Below are 20,755 nucleotides of genomic sequence, written 5' to 3' on the forward strand. Positions count from 1 at the left end.
CGTGGTATATAATACTTTCTCAGGGTTTGGACTAGGTGACCCCTACCCTGAATTTGCACTAGGAATAGAGAGCTCCCTTTATCAGCCACAAACACAAGCTACAGTAGTGTGCCATGTGGGTCATGAAAAGGTGGCAGGTATAGGACCCTGGTATAGGACAGTCATGTCTTGTTGTTTTCTTTGTAATTGGGACTTGGACAGTCAACCTCTTCTTTCTTCTTTGGGAGGTGGAGGAATTGTTATTGAAGCTCATGCTTGGTGAAACATCTCATATTGAGGAAAAAGAAAGAGTAAATATACATAAATGAAGAACTGCTTCTTGCGGGGTAGGGTAGGGATCCAATTAATTTAAAGTTAGAAATAAGGCTCCTGTCACAAGCTGTAGTTGTACATTTAAGTCTAATGTAACTTTTGAAAACTCTTTAAGAACTCGAGCAATGTTTTTGGTTTGGTTTTTGGCATATATTTGTATGTAGGAATGCTTTTTTCTATTTTATTTTGGTTCTCGTTGTTCTATTGGATTAGATACATACATATATATATATATATTTTAAATAACATTTTTTTGCTCCTCCTGTTTATTGTATGAGTGTGCACGTCTTTCACTTTCATTAAATATTTTATTGAAGTTGTTTTTTATTTGCTTTATTCTTTTTCCTGATTACAAACATAATCTTGCTAAAATTCAGGTCAAAAACCCGTTGATGACACAAACATTCTGGATGCACATTTGAAAACTATTCTTGAGAAGGTTAAACTGCTCTATCTTCTGGATAGAGAAGGCGGTGGGTGGGATGCTAATCAGAACTGGGAGGACATCCTATCTCTTGGGGAACAGCAGAGATTAGGCATGGTGAGCTCACGTGCTCTGTAGCATCTTTACCCATTTTTTAACAAGAACAATTTATTATCCAAGTGGTGGTTAAGTATTTGACAAAATATTTTTTGTTTTACTAGGCACGTCTGTTCTTTCACAAGCCTAATTTTGGCATCCTTGATGAGTGCACCAAGTATGCTACAAAAACTTGCTATTTTAAATTTTTTTTTTCTCCTCAAGAAAAAAAAGGCTTATCCGTGATCTCATGGTATCTTGCTATTATTATTTTTTTTTCCCCGGATCCTCAATGGCAGTGCTACAAGTGTTGACGTTGAAGAACACCTTTATAGACTAGCAACTGATATGGGCATCACGTTCATAACATCCTCGCAGGTAAGTAATAATATGAATGTTGTCATAGTAAATTGGTATGCATCAGGTATTGTGAGCAGTGATGCAGTAGATCTGATCATATGATAGATTGGGCTGTGCTGGATTAGCCCCTTTTTTTTTTTTTTTGTTTAATTATTATTATTTTTTTATTTTTCAATTGATCTACCTAGTATATACTTAATGATTTACTCTCCCTCCTCGTGCTTTGTTTTATAAAATATTGCTTGTCTTACATGGTTCATAACTTTGGTTCTGTCAACAGCGGCCTGCTTTAATACCGTTCCATTCAAAGGAATTGCGGTTGATCGATGGGGAGGGTAGGTGGGAGCTTCGTTCTATTAAGCAGTGACTCGAGAATGTCTATCCCCTTGGCTGTCTTGCCCAAATGTAATGTAGTGTAATTTCCTGCATTTGGTGGAGTGATTGGTGGTGGGCGCAAGCCAACGTAGACTGAGACAGACGTCCAGGAGGAAGTGATTAGTTTGGTCATACCACATGATGTGTGGTAGCATCCCATGTCAAATAATGAAGGGCCAAAGAGCAGAACCAGGTGGTAGTATTATTATATGAACTGTTGAATCAAATCACAGAAAATAAGGTTAGAGCATAGAGCATGTATTGATTTTTTTGTAATCTATGGGAAAAGGAAGAAACTATGTATAGCAATTTTTTAACTATTGGTTCTTAAATGTTGTAAAAACATGATGCCTTATTGGCCCCCATCACTCACTAGTATCAAGTGTTCTCATCCTAATTTCATGCCCACAATAAACATTGCCAGACGTCTTGTGATATGAATATTAATTGTTGGAGTTTTGGATCCCGTGTGAGATACGTCCGACCCATTTCACCTTGATTCTGTTGCGATAAGAATATTAGGAAATATACAATAAATTATGGAGTCGGCTTCGTTTTGGGAAAATATATATATTTTTCTGTAAAAATATTCTTATATTTTTATTTTTTCGATATTTGGCAAAGATCTACGTAGGTTGAGGGTTGAGGGTTGAGGCTGAGTTCACATGGAAGTTGAGTTAAAATGACTTGTCAAATTTGATGAGTTAAATTTTAATATATTTTTTTCTTTGTAAATATTTTCTTATTTTTCTTTTGAAATGCATCTTCTAAAGTTCCATTTGGTCAAAAAAATATAAAAATATAAATATAATAAAAAAAAGAAATTGCTTTTCTCTGTGACTTTAAAGACGTTGGAAATAAGACGGTTGGAAATAAGACGGTGAGTGAAGAAATTGTTGAATTACTGAAAGAATTAAACCAACTCAAGAGGGAATATATATTCACAACATCGAGGATTGGTGACAGCCCTTTTTGAATGTATTTCTCTAACACGGGCTTTATGACTCACTGTTGATGACCGCGTTACAATAGCTGGTTAAGTGGTGCCACCTCTGCAATATAGGCACAACTGGCTAGTGCTGACCTGGCGTGCCCATAATGGATTAGGTATTCTCGAGCTACTTATTCGATAACTGAACTCACTGGCCGAGGAATGGGTCGCTACCCTTCCTCCATTGTGGACGCGCCCCACTCCAGTCGGATGGGCTCTTACCCCCCTGGCTCGTTCGAGGACGCTCTCTGAAGGAGCGACCTCGACTAACCTGTTTACATAATTCCCGTCTCGGCAAAGAGGACCTCGGGATAAAATTGGGATAGGATCTTGCGAGGTCATGAAGGCAGGACCTCGAAAGGGACCTATCCCCACTGAAGCACGGGAATCTGAGGGCATGTGGATAGGTGGCTGAGATCCAAGGGGTCGCCTCAGCCCGAGGCCAACACAAGGGGGAAAGGATACTTGGTACCTAAGCTCGAGCAATGAAGGATAAGAAACGCATTAATTGTGAAAGACGTTTGATGAGACCCATATTAATTAAAGAGCGCCATTACCTCCTTTAACCGGGGGGCAAAGCGCAGCGGCCCATCCATCAATGTCTCATCCGTCAGAAGAAGAGACCATCAAGCTTTTAGATAAGAGCGGGCTCAGCTAAAGGACCAAAAGACATTGATCGAGGAGGTAAACATTATAAATAGGGGTGTTAATCAGCCTTAAAACAACAGAACCACCACATTAATATCTATCTTTGGATAAGCTCGAGCTCACATGGTACTGAGGCCGGCCTTCCCTTTCTTAATCTCCTCACTTAGAGAATCCCTTGTGTTGCTTAGATATCCACTTGGATACTGATCTCAAATCTCTTGGCTTACATGGAACGATCTCTTTGTCCTGCTCACGAACTACCATCAACATTTTGGCTACTCTGTTGGGGAGGAGCGCTTCACCTATGTCAAGCATACGAGAGATCAATCTGCCCTCTCAAACCAGCCCTGCCTTAGGCGAGGGCTACGATGGGTCTGTGAGTATGCCTGGGTCGTACTTCCCCGGAACTAGGATTATTTATCCTGATGTGCTAGTCGAAGCCCATAACTCACTGTCGCACAGAATGGAGTAGCTTGAAGGCACTCAGAGGGAGGTAGTGACCCTGCTGCGGCAGATTGCTGACCAAGGAGCACTGTGGCAAGGCGCAAATCCGAGTGATACTCTCTTTGGTGAACATGCAACCCCAGACAATCCGGCGCGACAGACGTTCTCGTCGTCAGCCGAGGCAAGGTGAGCCACTGGTCGACACAGGCGATGGCGGGATACACCGCCGCGGGCTCGCTGAACCCTCTTCAGTATTCCTCTTACGGCGCCTGCAAGGTTGAGTATGCCGAGTACCAGTCGGAGAGTGGCTCATCACAGAGACACGGGCTCGGAGGGATTTGGACATCAAAAGGACCCTGCGCAGCGGTCGCCATATGTAACTATGGCGGACCTGCAAACATTGTTGCGAAACGAAAAAAGTATGCTGATGCAGGAGGTAGCCCCTGAACCACCCTACGCACAATCCATTGCGCTTCTCCCTTACCCCCCAGGGTACCTGACCCCCAAGTTTAGCAAGTTTGATGGAAGGAAAGGGAACCCCCGAGAGCATGTGGTACGGTTTATTGAGGCTCTGGGGCCCTTTGGAAACGATCATACCCTGCGTCTGAGGGAGTTTTCAAAAACTCTCACGGATAGGGCCTACAAATGGTATGTGAATTTGGAATCCGGGTCGCTCACTACCTGGAACCAATTAGTCACGATTTTCCAGTCAAAGTTCTTTCAGGCAGAGGAAAGGGTGACTACACTTTCCTTGACTAAAGAGACTCAAGGCCCGGGAGAGGATTTGCTTACCTATGTCCATAGATTTCATGACCGAGCCATGGAATGCTTTGAAACCCATGAAGAGGAGGCGCTGGCCAAGATTTGCATACAAGGCATGCAGGGGTCTTATCGAATCCATCTCATTAACCTCAAGCTCCTCACTTTCACCGACCTGATAGAGGCATCCCGGAATTTGGCAAGTAACCTCGCTATTTGTGCACACGCCGCCACACAAGAAGAGTATCGAGGCAGGCGTAGACCTCAAGTTTCGGCTGCGGACGAATCTCCAAATAAGAGAGGCACAAGGCCAGCCCGTATTCCTCGCTCGAAGAATCCGGACGAGGCTCCTCCGTCGTTCCCATGCACTCCAGAGGAAGTAGAGACCATTCTTAAAAAATGGATCCAACATAGAGACATCAGGCTGCCCGAGGTGGCCCGAGAGCCCACACCAGAGGAGATAGCTAATCCGAAGTATTGCTTGTATCACCGGTATACTTGTCACCCTACCTATGATTGTTGGGCGTTGCGAAATACTTTCCATAGGCGGATTGCTAGTGGCGAGCTCATTCTTCCCCCCAAGGATGTGAGAGAAGAGCCTTTTCTTGCGCACGATCGAGGTGTAGTGATGATGGTATCGGAAATGGCAATTGGCAAGGAAGGGGTCGAGGAGGATGCCGACCAGGTCGCGCTGGTAGAAGAACACGACCTAGATGCATTTCGTTTATTGGGAACGGCCACTGTCAAGAATATTCTCCAAAAGATGGATTTTTCTCCTTTTGCCCAGAAGGAAATAGCGAAGTTTCTGTGGCTAGCGGTGAAGGAGGGTGTCAAAGAAGTAGCGTCTATCGCGTCACTCCCTGTATCACAAAAGTTAGCTGGGTCAGCTATAGTCTTTACAGAGGAAGACAAATGTGTCCCTACTCCGTACAACAGGCCACTGTACGTCATGGCGTCGCTCAATGGGGTCGAGCTCAAACGGGCGTTTCTAGATAATGGTTCATCCCTCAATATCATGCGGTCTCCCAGACGAGAAAGTTGTCCGAAGGCGAACTGAGATCGCCGGGTTTGGAAGTGATATCCGGAGAACTGAGGGACACGTGACGGCCGAACTGGCCATTGGGAAGTTTAAAAGTTCGGTGAAATTTCATGTCATTGATTCAGATACCTCTTACCATTTGCTCATGTGTCGAGGTTGGATGCACAAGTTCGGGATCGTACCATCCTCTTATCACCAATGCATGAAGGGGTTCTGGAACGGGAAACAAATAATGGTCCGTTGCTTTGATCGACCATTTACTAAAAGAGAGTCTCATATGGTGGAGGCGGGATTCTTTAACGAGTTAGAAGATACAGAGGAGCCCCAGCCATTGAGGGCCTTCCCTCTACCGAAATGGGAGGAGATTGACTAACCAAAGGAGGAGAGAATACCAAGGCCGGCTGCTAACCAGAAGAGGAGTCTAGTTGTCTGCAAAAGGATACGTTTGTTCGACGGGAGGATAGCGTACCGTTTATGACGGTGTTGGGGGGCACGATCTTGGGCGAGACCACGCCCCCGAGTGGAGTCGTGTCAGGTAGAATCCCCGAGCTCGGAGGAAGAAGCCAAAATGGAGTCAAGCGAATCCACTCGGCTCAGTCAGGATGAGGTAGAGGAAGTCAACTTAGGCAATGATGGCCGTTCCCGGGTAGTCTATGTGTATAAAAAGCTAGAAAGAAATGAGAAAGCGGCACTGGTAGCTCTGCTCAAAGAGTTCGAAGATGTCTTTGCTTGGACATATGAAGAAATGCCCGGACTAGACCCTCAAGTAGTGGCTTACCATCTCAATGTGCGACCGGATGCATACCCGGTTAAGCAGGAGCAAAGGAGCTTTCGGCCAGAGCTTGAGTTACAAATAAAGGAGGAGGTACAGAAGGTTTTGCGAGCCGGCTTTATCAAACCAATTCAACATCCAGCGTGGTTGGCGAATGTGGTTCTGGTGAAGAAGAAAAATGGAAAAATCAGAGTTTGTGTTGATTTTAGAGATTTGAATAAGGCATGTCCTAATGATGATTTTCCGCTGCCTATAATTGACAACTTGGTAGACTCGACCTCAAGGCATGAGATGTTCTCGTTCATGGATGGATACAGCGGATATAATCAAATAAGAATGACGCAGTGTGATGCAGAGAAAACAACATTCCGCACCCCCATGGGGAACTTCTATTTTACAGTCTTGCCCTTCGGCTTGAAGAACACAGGAGCCACTTACCAGTGGGCCATGACAGCTGTTTTTCATGACATGTTACACAGGCAAATGGAGGAGTATGTGGATGATCTGGTGGTGAAATCCCGAGTTCGGAGTGAACATTTGGCTAATCTGAGAAGTGTCTTCGAAAGATGTCGGAAGTTCAAGCTAAGGATGAATCCTCTGAAATGTACCTTTGGGGTCGAGGCTGGTTGTTTCTTGGGCTTCATAGTGCATCGTCAAGGGATCGACATTGAGCAAAGCAAGGCTCGAGCTATCATAGAAATGCCCCCGCCGCAATCTCTCAAGCAACTAAAGAGTTTGGTATGGTGGGTCTCATATCTACGACGCTTCATACCGGCGCTTGCCGAGGTGACTCATGCTTTTGGTGCTCTGATGAAGAAAAAATCCGAGTTCAGATGGAGTGAGGAGCACCAACAAGCTCTCGACCGTCTCAGGGGACTGCTCTCCTCGCCAACCATCATGGTGGCCCATCAGATAGGGATCTCCCTCAGACTTTACATTACCTCGACAGAATGCTCCATTGGAGCGCTTCTCGCCCAGGAAAAGGATGGTTAAGAGCGCCCCATGTATTACATCAACCAAGTTGTGCAAGGTGCTGAGGCACGCTATTCTCCGATAAAGCGCCATTGCTTTTCCCTCGCATTTGCAGCCAAGAAATTTTGCCATTATTTCTTAGCCCATACCATTCATCTCATCACCAAATGTGACCCGTTGAGATACCTGCTCTCGCGACCGATCATTTCGGGAGGAGTGGCGCGGTGGCTTTTGATATTGGCCGAGTTCGATATCCAATGCCTAGCACCTCGTGCTATTTTGAGTCAGGCCATGGCTGATCTGATAGCCTGATTCCATTTTGGGAATTTCAAGCCGGTGCACGATGACCTTCTCCTCGATGAGTTTGAGTCAATTTGTTGCGTAGATGAAAACATGATTTGGACGCTGTCATTTGATGGATCATCGACCTCTACGGGAGGCGGCGCAGGAGTATTGTTGACCCCTGAGGGGGGGCAAGCCAGAAATCTTTCATACAAGCTTACCTTCGGATGTTCCAATAAAACGGCAGAATACGAAGCTCTGGTGTTAGGTCTCCTGGCAGCACGAGAAGCTAAAATCAAGCGGTTGCACGTGCAAGGAGATTCAAACTTGGTGGTAAAACAACTAGATGGCTCTTATGCCATCAAAGAGCCGGCTTTGGCGGCATACAGAACCATTATCCAGAAGCTCAGTGGTCATTTTAGTGAACTTCAAATAACCCATGGGCCGAGGACTGCTAATTGGCATCCGGACGCTCTGGCCACTCTGGCATCCAAAGTCGAGATTACAGGGGAATCAGTAGACATCCGAATTCACAGAAAGAATGAGTTATGCTTGTACGACGCACAATTTGCAGACTCTGAGGATAAGGATTGGCGAGACCCTTATGAGTCGCAGCTGAAGGGTGGTGTGGGCGAGATTCCTTTGATGGAACTTAAAAATTTTACAGTGTATCTGGGGGTATTGTATTTCAGGGCACCCGGAGGAACTCTGGCAAGGTGTGTTGGAAGAAAGGAAACCAGTAAAGTGTTGGGCAAAATTCACAGGCACACATGTGGCGACAATTCATTAAGCTTGTACCGAAGAATACAAAGGTAGGGATACTATTGGCCGACGATGGCAAAGGAGGCAGCGGCTATTCAGAAAGCATGCCACAATTGCCGAGAGCTGTTCGAGGGGAACCAATCCATGGCCAATGTCAAGGAAGACTGGAGACACAAGTATGTGGAGTATCTTGAAAATCGGTCGCTCCCGCAGGATCCTGGGGAGGCTGTTCTACTCAGAAAGGAGGCAAGCCGATTCTTCATTTGCAGCGGCGAGCTAATGAGACGAGGCTTTGATGGTAAAGCTAAGCGATGCGTCAATTTGGCTAAAGCTCACGAAGTTCTGAAGCAAGCCCACGATGATAAACACTAAGGGTGGAAGAAACTGTACAATCGCATTATACAATTGGGCTATTATTGGCCTACTATGCAAGCTGACAGCAAAGATTGCGCTCGAAAGTGTCGGGAATGCCAACTCCACAATAATGCCATCCACGCGCCAGCTGTGGAATTGCATCCCACGGACGCGCCTTGGCCATTCCACACCTGGGCTATGGATTTGATAGGACCAATCTCACCCAAGTCCAAAAAAATGAAGTGGATATTAGTAGCGATGGAGGTCTATACTAAGTGGGTCGAGGCGATAGCCCTGTCAACGGCAACCGGGCAAGTAGTGGCAAACTTCATAAAAGAAAATATTATATGCCGTTTCGGTGTACCTCGAATCATTGTTTCAGACAATGGAACACCCTTTATCAACAGTCGAGTCCGCGCGTTTCTCCAAAGGTTCACCGTAAATCAACGCCCTACTATCCAAAAGGCAATGGACAAGCAGAGGCCACCAATAAGACACTGATTCGAATCCTGAGTCGAACACTGAAGGAGCAGCATGACAAGTGGGTCGAGCAGCTGCCACTCGCACTTTGGGCATACCGTACCACAAGAAGAGGAGCTACTGGTGCAACGCCTTTCTCCCTGGTGTATGGAACAGAAGCGGTGCTCCCGGTTGAAATAGCAGTTCCTTCTGGAAGTCTAGCTGAACGGAGCAAGCTGCAGTTCGACCACCGGATCGGGGAGCTCGAGGGGCTTCAGGAGCAGAGGAAGTAGGCGAAGAGCAAAATGGTGGTTTACTAAAGGAGGGTGGCTCGGGCTTACAATGCCACCTTTCGACCTCGAGCGTTTCAAGAGGGCGACCTGGTTTTGAAGACTGCGACACATGTGATGCGGAACTCGTCTGCACCAAAGTTCACACCAAAATGGGAGGGTCCCTTTGAGGTAAGGGCTGCCAGCTCTAGTAGGTATTACGATAATGGAAGGATTGGAAGCAGAAAGATATTGGGCACGTTCAATGCCAAGTGGTTGAAGAAATATTACTCCTAATTTGAAAGCCTCATTCGAGGCCCTGTTATTGTAATGCAAGAACTCATGTAAGATGTTAAGAAAAGCTCGAGGGGGCTTTGCGCCTCCCTCTCGTTTTCTAATGCCTGGCATGTTTTTTTTTTTTTTTTTCTTCACTTTTTTACTTCCTGAATCAAAATTCCTGGTTGGCCCTATCTCTGGTAGAGGTCATGTAAAAAAAAAAAACACTGATCATTTGTAAGAGCCTCTAGTCTATCTCGACTCTGGAAGAGGTTACTTATAGCAACCATGGTATCACCTGGCCTCGGCTAAAAGCCATTTATGATTTTTGATTCATATTAATGACTTGCACAGGTCATCTATAATAATTTTCATGACATTGCTCAAAAAAAAAAAAAAAAGGGGCGGTAATAATAATAATAAAAAAAAAGACCGTTCTATTAATAAAAGATTATCATACTTTTAAAGTCTGCAAGTTGCATAAATTGACATATTCTCAGAATACCCCAGTACAAGGTGTTATAATATCAGGGTAAATCGCCTAAAACTAAAACAGCAGGGCCGAGTTGAGATGACTTGCGCTCGATCTCATCCTTTAAAGAAGCAATGTGCTGTTATCTCGAGTTCACCTGCTCTTGCAACTCGGCCAAGCGGATCTTTTCATTATACAGCACTCCTTCCTCTTCGATGACCTGATCGCGAAGGTCTTTGATTTCTTCTACCATCCTTTCGCGCTCCCCCAAGGCCTTAATTCGCAAAAGGATGTCGCGGGCCCAGCCTACGTCGATCTGCGCTTGGCCCAAATTAGTGAAGAGACGATCGAGGGAATCAAGATCTTTCTTGGCCAGGGCACGATCTCGGGCTTCTCGAAGGCCGACTACCAACTCGTATGTGGTTTTATACACAAAGTCCAGGAACAAAGGCAACAGCCCTTCAAGATCCCCAAAGGTCTGGGGGTATTTTGCTTGAACCTCGTCCAAAATCTTAGCCTCGGCGGCGGAAACGGTGATTCCACCCCACAACACGGGTAAAGGGTCATCCGTCTCTTGATCTAGCTCTATAGGATTCGTGGCCTGACCTCCTGTTGGTAAGTTAACTTCTCTCTCGGTTGCATCCTCATTGGAGGCCGGCCGAATCGATCCATTACCCTCAGCTTGGTTGACTTCATGCCTCAAATAGTTCGATTCTGAGGTGTCATCATGGGACGAGTTACCGCTGGCATTCGAGCTCTCCATTTCATCCAAACCGTCATCCTCAGGAAGAGATCTGATGGCTGAATCCATCATCTGCTGCAACTCGGCAAGAGGCTCTCGAGGTAGCACATGAACAATCTCGACCTGCGAACTGGTATCGCTGTCCTCGCCCACGCAATCGGGGAAATGACCCTCTGAACCAGCTGCAGCTTCAGCCGCGTTAGACGTAGCTACCTCGGCACCTAAGGGATGGATAGCCAATCGTTAAAAAAAAAGAGAAAGTGAGGGGGGGGGATGGGGAAGAAAAGAATAGTACCTTCTCCATGGGATGGCGAGCGACTTGGGCTTCGCTCGATATTAAAAATTCCCATAGTAGGATCTGCCGAGGTATTAACCTCCCTGGTCTCCTCGTCAAACCTGCCCAAGCCGCGGGCTAGGGGGATCAACTCTTTGCCTACCCCGTTCTGCAAAGGAGGGGGGTTCAAGTCAGAGGACAGTACTTCCTTCGCCGCACGCTCAGGGTCCTTCAGAACGCTTGCCAAAGTATGAAGAGGGTCAGAGGGAATGGCCAGGCTAGTATCCGCCTCAGGAGTGCGAAGAACACCGCTAGTAGGCGCGGTCGTTGTAGGAGTTCTTTTTGGATGGCTAGCGCGAGACCTTGTTCTCAAAGGAACCCCAGCTCGGGTGGGCGAATGAAGAATCTCAGAAGAAGCAGGATCCTTTGCAACGGTAGGGGCCTTTGGAGCATCCTATAAAAAAAGAGATGAATAAACTGGTCAGCATGGAGTTGATAAGAAAGTAGAAGTAGAATTTGTCTTTTACCTTAGCTTGCTTTGAAGACGCGGTTGTAGGTATGAAGGTGCTAACGTCTTGATCTGCCTTGCGTTTGTCCCGGTGTGCCTTAGTAGCACGGAGGGCTATCACGGGCACGGTTGCAGTTGGCAAGAGTAGAGGAAGTAAACCTGTTGTGCTGCAAGGTTTACCCCTCGCAGCTACAAACGTATTTTTGAAAGTGCAGAACGAGGCGTCATCCTTTAACAGGGCTCGAGCAGGGACAGGGACAGGAGTGCTACTTACAAACTTCTTAAAAGAAAGAATTATCTCCTTCCAATAGGCCCTCATCTTTTCAGCCCATCTCCCAACCCTCTGAGTAGAGGGCACATGAAGAATTTGGCGATCCCCAAGGAGTTCTACCTCTGCAGAATCGAGGAAGCACAAAAAACCTAGAGCGTAGGTGCTATAATCCTGTCGCGCCCCATAACCATAATCCCTTGGAAGCCCCTGATCCAATCTAAATTGTCGAGCCACCCTGTGAGGGTTGTAAACCTTACCTACGCTCGAATGAGGGGGAAGAAACGCGGGAAGATAGCCAGACAGGGTCATGGCTATGATAGTCAGGGCTGGAGTACGCTTCAAAGACTTGCCCGAAATCACCATGCCGTCCTTCGACGTACAACACTCCACACGAGGTTCATGGGTGTATGGGCGAGCTACAAAGCAAATCTCACTGTCAATAAACTCCGATAATTTCTTTTTCGTGCTAAGTTTGTGCCACTGGAAAGATCGCTTCAAGCAGCTGTTACGAGCCAACGTGGTTGGACGAGGACCATACTTTGGGAAGTGTTCGTACAAGAACATCTGAAGGAAAATTGCGTTAACAGGAGAAACCACGGTTATGCAACCCACAGAGCGTTCCATGCGGGCATGCGCCAAGTCGAGCTCGTGGTAGAGAGTACCCAAGAACAGAGCGACCAAAGGCAAGCTTTTGCCATAAGATAGCCTGACGGCCAAAGGGATGAGGTCAGGACAAGGCCCGTCATCAGGAGGCCCCGGAAAAACAAATCTGGATAGCCACGACAAGATATATGCAGCAAGGCGAGCTGAATCCTTGCACTTCAGGCCACTGAAGGACTCCTCCTCTTCTTGACCCTGGGGGGGGGGGGGGAAGTCTCGGAAATAATAACGCAAAAGTGATACAAACGTGCACTTTTTGCCCCTTTCCGGGAACTCTTCAAGAAGTCCAGTATCTTGATAGTGCGAGGCTATCTTACCTGCCGAGGTAACACTATTGCGAAGCTTGGAGGCAAGTTTAACCTCGTCTTCAGGGATGGACCAAGAGCTAGGGTCATGCTCACCAAATACGTTCAAGCACATAAGCTGCACCACATCCTCCAAAGTAGGGGTGAATTTTCCCCAAGAAGTGATAAAGGTATGGGTATCTCGGCTCCATCCAGATAACAGGAGGGTGAGATCATGGACATCCCGAGGTATGGTTAGCTCCCGAGTGTTTCGGATAGCGTCTGTAATTTTCGAAGCCTGCAAAATCCCTAAGAACTCACCATCAGATAGAATCGCGTCTGTCCACAACTCCCACCCTCGTCCATGACCGGTCTGACTCGTAAAGGCAATGTTGGAGTGAGGGAAGTCACCACGCTCTACCCTGAATCGTAAAATCGAGTTGGGCTGAATGGGTGCCCCGGTGAGCGCGTAAGGCTCTCCCTCGAACAAGAGTGTGCTTGCTGGAACCTCATTTACCTCGCTTAATACATCACTGTTGACCCAGAAGGTGTCGCTCAGACCGAAATATGGGGCAACTCGCCATTCGTTTAAAGGAGGGACATCGAGAACATCATCGCGAATTGCCATTGTATTTTGTTTTGAACAAGAAGTCTTTTTGCGAGGAGCAAGCAGGGATAAGTGGACGAGTGTTGTTATGTGCCTTTGAAAAAAATGTGTTTTGGAATGACTTAAATATGGGGGCTTGGCATCCCAAGCGTTGCACCTCCGGCTGACGAAAGGACGCGACTCAAGACCCGAAACGTCTTAACCTGACACACCAATAAAAGGGCGATACGTAGATGGATAAGCTAAAGCGACATGACCCCTGAAGTGATATAATTGTTTGGTACTTAAATGACATGACCCTTCAGTGGAAACAATAATGACAAAAGAAATTAAATTAGTGGTTTGCTCGAGCTCCCCTCTCGATGACCTCGAGCAGGGGGGCAAAATGTTGATGATCGCGCTATGACAGTTGGTTAAGTGGCGCCACCTCTGCAATATAGGCACAACTGGCCAGTGCTGACCTGGCGTGCCCATAATGGATTAGGTATTTTCGAACTACCTATCCGATAACTGAACTCACTGGCCGAGGAAGGGGTCGCTACCTTTCCTCCACTGTGGATGCGCTCCGCTCTAGTTGGATGGGCTCTTCCCCCCCTGGCTCATTCGAGGACGCTCTCTGAAAGAGCAACCTCGACTAACCTATTTACACAATTCCCGTCTCGGTAAAGAGGACCTCGGGATAAAATTGGGATAGGATCTTGCGAGGTCATGAAGGCAGGACCTCGAAAAGGACCTATCCCCACTGAAGCACGGGAATCTGAGGACATGTGGATAGGTGGCTGAGATCCAAGGGGTCGCCTCAGCCCGAGGCCAACACAAGGGGGAAAGGATACTTGGTACCTAAGCTCGAGCAATGAAGGATAAGAAACGTATTAATTGTGAAAGACGTTTGAGAGACCCATATTAATTAAGGAGTGCCATTACCTCCTTTAATCGGGGGGCAAAGCGTCGCGGCCCATCCATCAATGTCTCATCCGTCAGAAGAAGAGACCATCAAGCCTTTGGATAAGAGCAGGCTCAGCTAAAGGACCAAAAGACATTAACCGAGGAGGTAAACACTATAAATAGAGGTGTTAATCAGCCTTAAAACAACAGAACCACCACATTAATATCTATCTTTGGATAAGCTCGAGCCGCCGGCCTTCCATTTCTTAATCTCCTCACTTAGAGAATCCCTTGTGTTGCTTGGATCTTCACTTGGATACTGATCTCAGATCTCTTGACTTACGTGGAATGATCTCCTCGTCCTGCTCACGAACTACCATCAACACTCACCAACACTTACTGTGTAAATGGTGTATAGTTGGATTATGGCCAGTGATCCAAGCCCAGAACTGGTAATGAAAGTTGAATGTAAGCCATTCATTGTGCAGATTTTTCAGAGTTTATTTTTGAAACTTACAGGGGTTTAATATATGGCGCCTTAACTCATTCGAGTGGTACGTTTTGCCAAATTGATTATTAATCATGAAATCAAATATAAAAAGTTAATCGCATTTTGTGCATATTATAACAAGTTATTTCGCAACTTGCAAGGGTTATAATGTGAGAAATTAAACGACTAACAAGGAGAAAAGCAGCATGAAAACACACATCACACACCCCATATCAGTTTATTGTTGCTTTGAGCAAAGTGACCTGGAAATCATCCTTGGGATCAGTCTTCAGATTCTGCAACCATACACCTAATATCAGTTATTTTTAAAATAGCTTCCACAAACATGCTTAGGTAATAAAAACATATACATATATCTACATATTTCCATTTTTCAGCTAAGCAAAAATAAAAATATGGAAATCAGGATCAAAACAATTGCACAATTTTTGCTTGATAAACTTCACAACATGATTCTAGTAATAAATGTAATATAACTTGTTGATTGCATTACCAAACGTACTGTTGTAACGGTTGAGTGTTGCATTGAGCTCTGTGCTTTGCGCGAACTCAGAATTCTGTGATACGCTCCTCATGGTTGTGATCCTTATTAGAGATTTTCTTGTGGATTTTGCAAATGTCAAGTTAACCACATCTCTTTCATAAATTCATAGCGATATGAACTCACAAGAGGAACCAAAAGCTCCATTGGAATTAAAATCACACTATAAATGACCGGCTGACACATGGTTCACAGTTACACAAAGATGTGGAAAACGTTTTATATCCTCAAAAATAAAAAATGTGCGTTTACTTTATTATTAAAAAAAAAAAAAAACTTATATATATTCAATAAAGTAATGTCCAATATTTTTTATTTAGAGACTATTGGATTATATCAACATATCTTAGAATCAAATCATTGTTATCGTCTAAAAAATACCGGACATCCTCTCACTAATACTAATTTAAATCTTATATGAGACTCATATTTTTTGTGGGTCCCACCATGAGACTTGCTTCCTCTCCCAAAAATCTTGATACATTTCATGATTAGGGCACTTATTTAATTAAAAATTTTAATTTGAGAATGTTAAATGTGACATATATTTTGAAACATCTCTAAATATAGAAGTATTTTAAAAAGGGAGTATAAATTTTGTGAAATTTGTAGGCACTTGCTCATTTACCAAAAAATTTAAGTTATTGGATAGTGTTGCATACCCACCAATTTATACCCAATTATTTTCTCATCCGAATCCGATGTGGGATAAGTCCCCTTGTAATATTCTCCCCCATTTGAACTTATAACGCCCTCGTTGCGGCTCGGGCCACCCTGTCTACTCAGGAAGAAGACCCGGAAGTCCTCCAAACTGGGTGCTTGGCGTGACATCAGATTAAGAACTGTGTCTGGTTCTAACACCAACTGAAACGGATGGACACTTGCCCATTTACTCAAAAGGCTATTGAGTAGTGCTGCATACTCACCCATTTATACCAAATTTATTTTTCCATCCGAATTCGAAGTGGGACAAACTCCCATAACATTTTGGTCCTTAAAATTTCTCTCTATTTGATAAGAATAACTAATTAGTAATTATAGAGCCGTTGGCTCTCCATCCACATGGTAACAGAAAATGGGTGGTTTCCATAATTATATTTTAGAATACTTTTGTTAAACGGTGGTCCTTGATTGTGAGCAAAACACTGCAACACATTTATGTGAGTCGTACGTAGCGGAATATTTAAAAAGTTTTGATTATTTTAAAAACACATCTTGTGTTTTTTTAACTTTCTTTATTTTAGCAATTAATAAATTAATATCATGCAATATAAAATAAAGTAAAGTTGAGATGACACTAGGATTTTTAGCGAGGAAACCCTAGTTGATAACATGCGTCTGAACTTTGACTTTGGTTCACACTCTATCGTTCTACCAAACACCAATTGTTGACAATCTCTGGCTTTGCGACTCCCTATCCAACAACAACTTGACCTCAAGCTTACGCTTGATATTTGTAAAAGAGTAGCAGGTAGATTAGACAACACTACTCAAATGCTCTAACCTTTTCAAAGTGTGATTACTTTTACTTCTATTCTTCAATCGTCTAAATTCGATGTAGAAGTAGATCTGCTTTATTCTGATCGATGTAGATGCAATTGTATGATCACGATCAGGATTTTTGAACAACACAACTCTAAACTCACTATGTGTTTATGTGTATATGTTCTAGAAAGACAAATAGAAAATTCTCTAAGAATTTCTGAGACAAAAATCTTCCTAATGCTTTTTATGAATAATGAAGTTGTAGTGCTAAAGTCATGAATAAACCTATGTGTATGACAAGATTTATATAGAGTTTAGAATGTCCTAGTCCCTTTGAAAATATGGAAAAATTCGTGCATAGGACTTGGTACAATCTTAAACCAACTAGGATCGAAATTAGGAAAAGGAAACTGAAAACTGTATTGTGAACATGACTCCTTGAACCGGTTCAGAGGGACTGAACCGGTTCAAGTTTGGCAGATTGGTTTTCGAATCCAATCTTGAAACCTTGAACAAGTTTAGAGGGGCTGAACCGGTTCAGAGCGGCTGAACCGGTTCAAGTTGGCCAAAACTTGAATTTTGGTTCACTAAGGCTGAAAAACACCGTATGGTAAGTTTTGAAATAAATACCAAGTGTAGAATGTGTCCTAACCTTTTTAGAATCCTTCCTAATGTGTTGTTCTTACCTTTTTCAAAAGATCTCAATTATGGTAACTTTGAACAACCTTTCCATTCTGTAGTCGCTATCGATCCTGATATGGTAACTTGAATTACAACTGGAAAAGACTTGAGTAATTAATAAAAGAGTAATGATAGTTACACCGTAGCCATGCACAGAATTGTTGGACAGAATGATGTGGCAGTCCAACTGGCAGAGAATGTGATTCAAGGTGATTTTTTTACTAATCTACTTATTCACTTTTGAGTAATGCTATTGCGAGCGGTAGCCATGCACAGAATTGTTGGGCAGAATGATGTGGCAGTCCAATTGGCAGACAACGTGATTCAAGGTGATTTTTTTACTAATCTACTTATTCACTTTTGAGTAATGCTATTGCGAGCGCGCGCTCGCAATAGCACTAACGAGCTCTCCATTCTAGCCACACAATTTATGTGCATTGAGATTCGAACAAAAACAAACAAAAAGTAATTCAATGCACAATACTTTTCTCTCTCCTCTCTCTTTTTCTCTCACAATTGTTTTCTCTCTCTTATATTCTCTTTCCTCTCTCTTATTCAATCAATGGCTCACCACAAAGCTGTTCTTAGGGGTGGCCGAGGTTTGTCCTCGCCGATCGCCTCTCTAAAACAGAAAGATCTCTCTTTAAAAAGAATTTCCTGCAAATCTTCTTCTTCTTTTTTTTTTTTTTTTTTTTTTTTTTTTTTTTTTTTTTTTGTCTCCATCTCTAAAGCCAATTTAGTGTTTAAGAAATATAAGGATGGCAAAATTCAATTCAACAAAAAGGTACTCAAAAATCAGAACCAGACAATTGAATCGTTGCCGGAAAATTACCCGGAAGTTAATTCCGGCAAATTTCCTCAGTTGGGTTTCAGCGAGCTTTGCCAGAATTTATGGAAACTAGGGATAGTACGATTACAGCTTTGCCGCTGCGGTGCAAGACTTGTCTTTTATCTCTCGCTAGACTCTTATCTATCTTAAATAAAGCAAAGGAAACACAACAACTCCCCCACTTTCATTGCATGCTCTGCTCATCTCTTCTTTGTTGTCCATCCTCTTTTCTCTCTCTACACAAATTATTATCCATCTATCAACAAAGCAACCCAAAATCACAAAGAGTTAAACAAGAAACAACATCTCTCATGGCTGTTGAAGCATGACATCTCAATTTCTTTCCTCCTCAACTCATCACAAACAGGTTTGTTTTGATTTTATACTTCTATATATGGTATCACTCTGTATCTATATATATAATATATGTTATTGATTTCTATCTCTCTCTATTTTTTCTCATATGGAGATTTTTTTTTTTTAGTTTGCAGAGATTTTATCAAAACATGTAAGGCAAACACAAATATTAAAATATATATAATACTCAGATTGGTTCTTCAGTTCCTTTCACCGGAACAATGCCAGAAACAATCTTACTGGCTTTCCATCAATATTCTCTGGTCTGTGATACAGTTCCGGCAAAAACGTCGATGAAGGCCGATAGTTGACTCAACTACAATCTTCCTGCTCCAAGGAAGTGTTCCAGAGATTTAATGAACACTGATTTACTAAAAAAGGGGAAATTTTCGGCGTCTACAAGAGGAGAGAGAAAACACACAGAGAAAGCAATTGTGAGAGAAAAAGAGAGAGGAGAGAGAAAAGTATTATGGCATGAATTACTTTTTGTTTGTTTTGTTCGAATCTCAATGCACACAAATCGTGTGGCTAGAATGGGAGAGCTCGTTAGTGCTAGTGCGAGCGCGTTGTCACGCCCCGCCTATGGAGGTTGTGCCACGCAGGCGACACGCAAACGCTGAGGAGGACGCTGCATGGCAACTGCATGGCGAGTGGAGTTTCTAGAATCTTCCGGAATTGTCTAGAGTTGTGTGGAAGATTCTAGATATGTGTAATATATTATAGAGTTCTCCAGAATTGTGTAGAGTAGTATGGAGAGTTCTAGAATGTTGTAGATACTAGTAAATAAGTATGGAAGTGTGAATAAGGTGGGAGAAGATTCTAGAGAATCGATCTCCACCATTGGTTAGAATGCATCCTAGCTATCCATTAGGGATGTGGATGCCTATAAATAGGAGTAGAACTTCATTTTGTAGCCAACAAGTCCTAAAGTGAGTCTTGAGAGCCTTGTAGAGAGTTTGAGTGCTAGCCTTGTACAAAGCATTCTTTGAAGTAATAGAAGTGTTATTTCCTTGCCAGCTTAAGTGCCTTAGTGTGTGTGAGTGTGCAAGCCAAGTGAGGAGAGGGCGAGGGCCACTACAACACTAGTAAGCGCACGAGGGGAGTGTGTTGGCTAAGGTGTGCACGGGAGTTAGGCTGACCAAGTACTTGCGAGAGTAGAAGCGACGTCTTGGTGCCGCACAGGAGCAACTAGAGTGGTGCTGAAACTCTAAGCCCGTGATAGCGCGCTTGCAATAACAATACTCTTCGCTTTTATTGTTCACCATCCCATCCTTAATTTCAGAAACCTTTTTGCCATTCCCAATTTCTCAGACAAAGATCACGTTTTTTTGTAACAACTCCAAATGTTTTGACTATCTACAACAAGCTTTTGACTATTTATATACATATATAGGGAGATTGATATATATATATATATATATATATATATATATATATATATATATATATATGGGGTTGTTTGATCCTAGTTGTCTGAATCAATCTCTATTCAATGGATTGACATTGGTGATGAACTCTTAAAAAAAAAAAAATTACAACATATACATATACAGGGAAATTAATATATATATATATATATATATATATATATATATATATATATATATGATTAACTAGAAGTACTTAATAGTTTCAAATCGTCAAAAGCTTATTGTAGATCGTCAAAATATTTGGAATTGTTGCAGATCACGTCGAATTGGAGGAAAAAAAAACTTAGAAAAATTGAAGATAATGAGAGAAACTTTGTTTGAGAAATTGGGGACGAGGTTTATGGAATTAGGGAGGGGATGATGAAGAGTAAAAGTGAATAAATCAAATCACGTTATTAACTTTCTCTACCCATTGGACTGCCACGTCATTTTACTCAACAAATCGACATTGTTATTGTAAACAAATCGTTAACTATCATTACACTTAATAAAAATAAAAATACCTTTATGTTGTTGTTGTATTTCAATTTAATTTAATTTATATATTATTGTTGCATTCTGCATACAATAAAGTCCGGAGATAGTGTAATTTTACAAAAGAAAATTAATTTTAAAATCAAAAGT

At 43.3% G+C, this 20,755-nt stretch overlaps 2 protein-coding genes across 5 annotated transcripts in view; both read left to right on the forward strand.

Annotated features, from left to right (window-relative positions):
- The window catches only part of LOC132281804 (ABC transporter D family member 1), a 38,762-nt gene extending 36,770 nt beyond the window's left edge, over window positions 1–1,992 (forward strand). For all 4 annotated transcript variants that reach the window (XM_059783473.1, XM_059783472.1, XM_059783471.1 and 1 more), the window contains 4 exons: window positions 690–853; window positions 958–1,010; window positions 1,132–1,210; window positions 1,473–1,992. In XM_059783473.1, coding sequence (XP_059639456.1) covers window positions 690–853; window positions 958–1,010; window positions 1,132–1,210; window positions 1,473–1,559 — 383 coding nt within the window. In that variant the 3' untranslated portion in view covers window positions 1,560–1,992. The remainder of the gene's footprint in view (window positions 1–689; window positions 854–957; window positions 1,011–1,131; window positions 1,211–1,472) is intronic.
- A 6,856-nt stretch (window positions 1,993–8,848) lies between these two features.
- On the forward strand, window positions 8,849–9,342 carry LOC132281669 (uncharacterized). Its single transcript, XM_059783347.1, has 2 exons — window positions 8,849–8,905; window positions 8,998–9,342. Exons 1-2 carry the CDS (start codon window positions 8,849–8,851, stop codon window positions 9,340–9,342), a joined length of 402 nt encoding a protein of 133 aa, XP_059639330.1.
- The last annotated feature ends 11,413 nt before the right edge of the window (window positions 9,343–20,755 follow it).

This window comes from Cornus florida, unplaced genomic scaffold, assembly GCF_030987335.1.
Source record: "Cornus florida cultivar Cherokee Brave unplaced genomic scaffold, ASM3098733v1 CherokeeBrave_3.0.0_Hap2_Chr11, whole genome shotgun sequence".
Lineage (NCBI taxonomy): Eukaryota > Viridiplantae > Streptophyta > Magnoliopsida > Cornales > Cornaceae > Cornus > Cornus florida.

Bases quoted from the DNA above. Each gene is read 5' to 3' on its own strand.
- LOC132281669 (XM_059783347.1), top strand. From the start codon at position 8,849: ATGGAGGTCTATACTAAGTGGGTCGAGGCGATAGCCCTGTCAACGGCA. The intron at 8,906-8,997 runs GTAGTGGCAAAC...CTTTATCAACAG, and splicing joins TGTCAACGGCAACCGGGCAA to TCGAGTCCGCGCGTTTCTCC.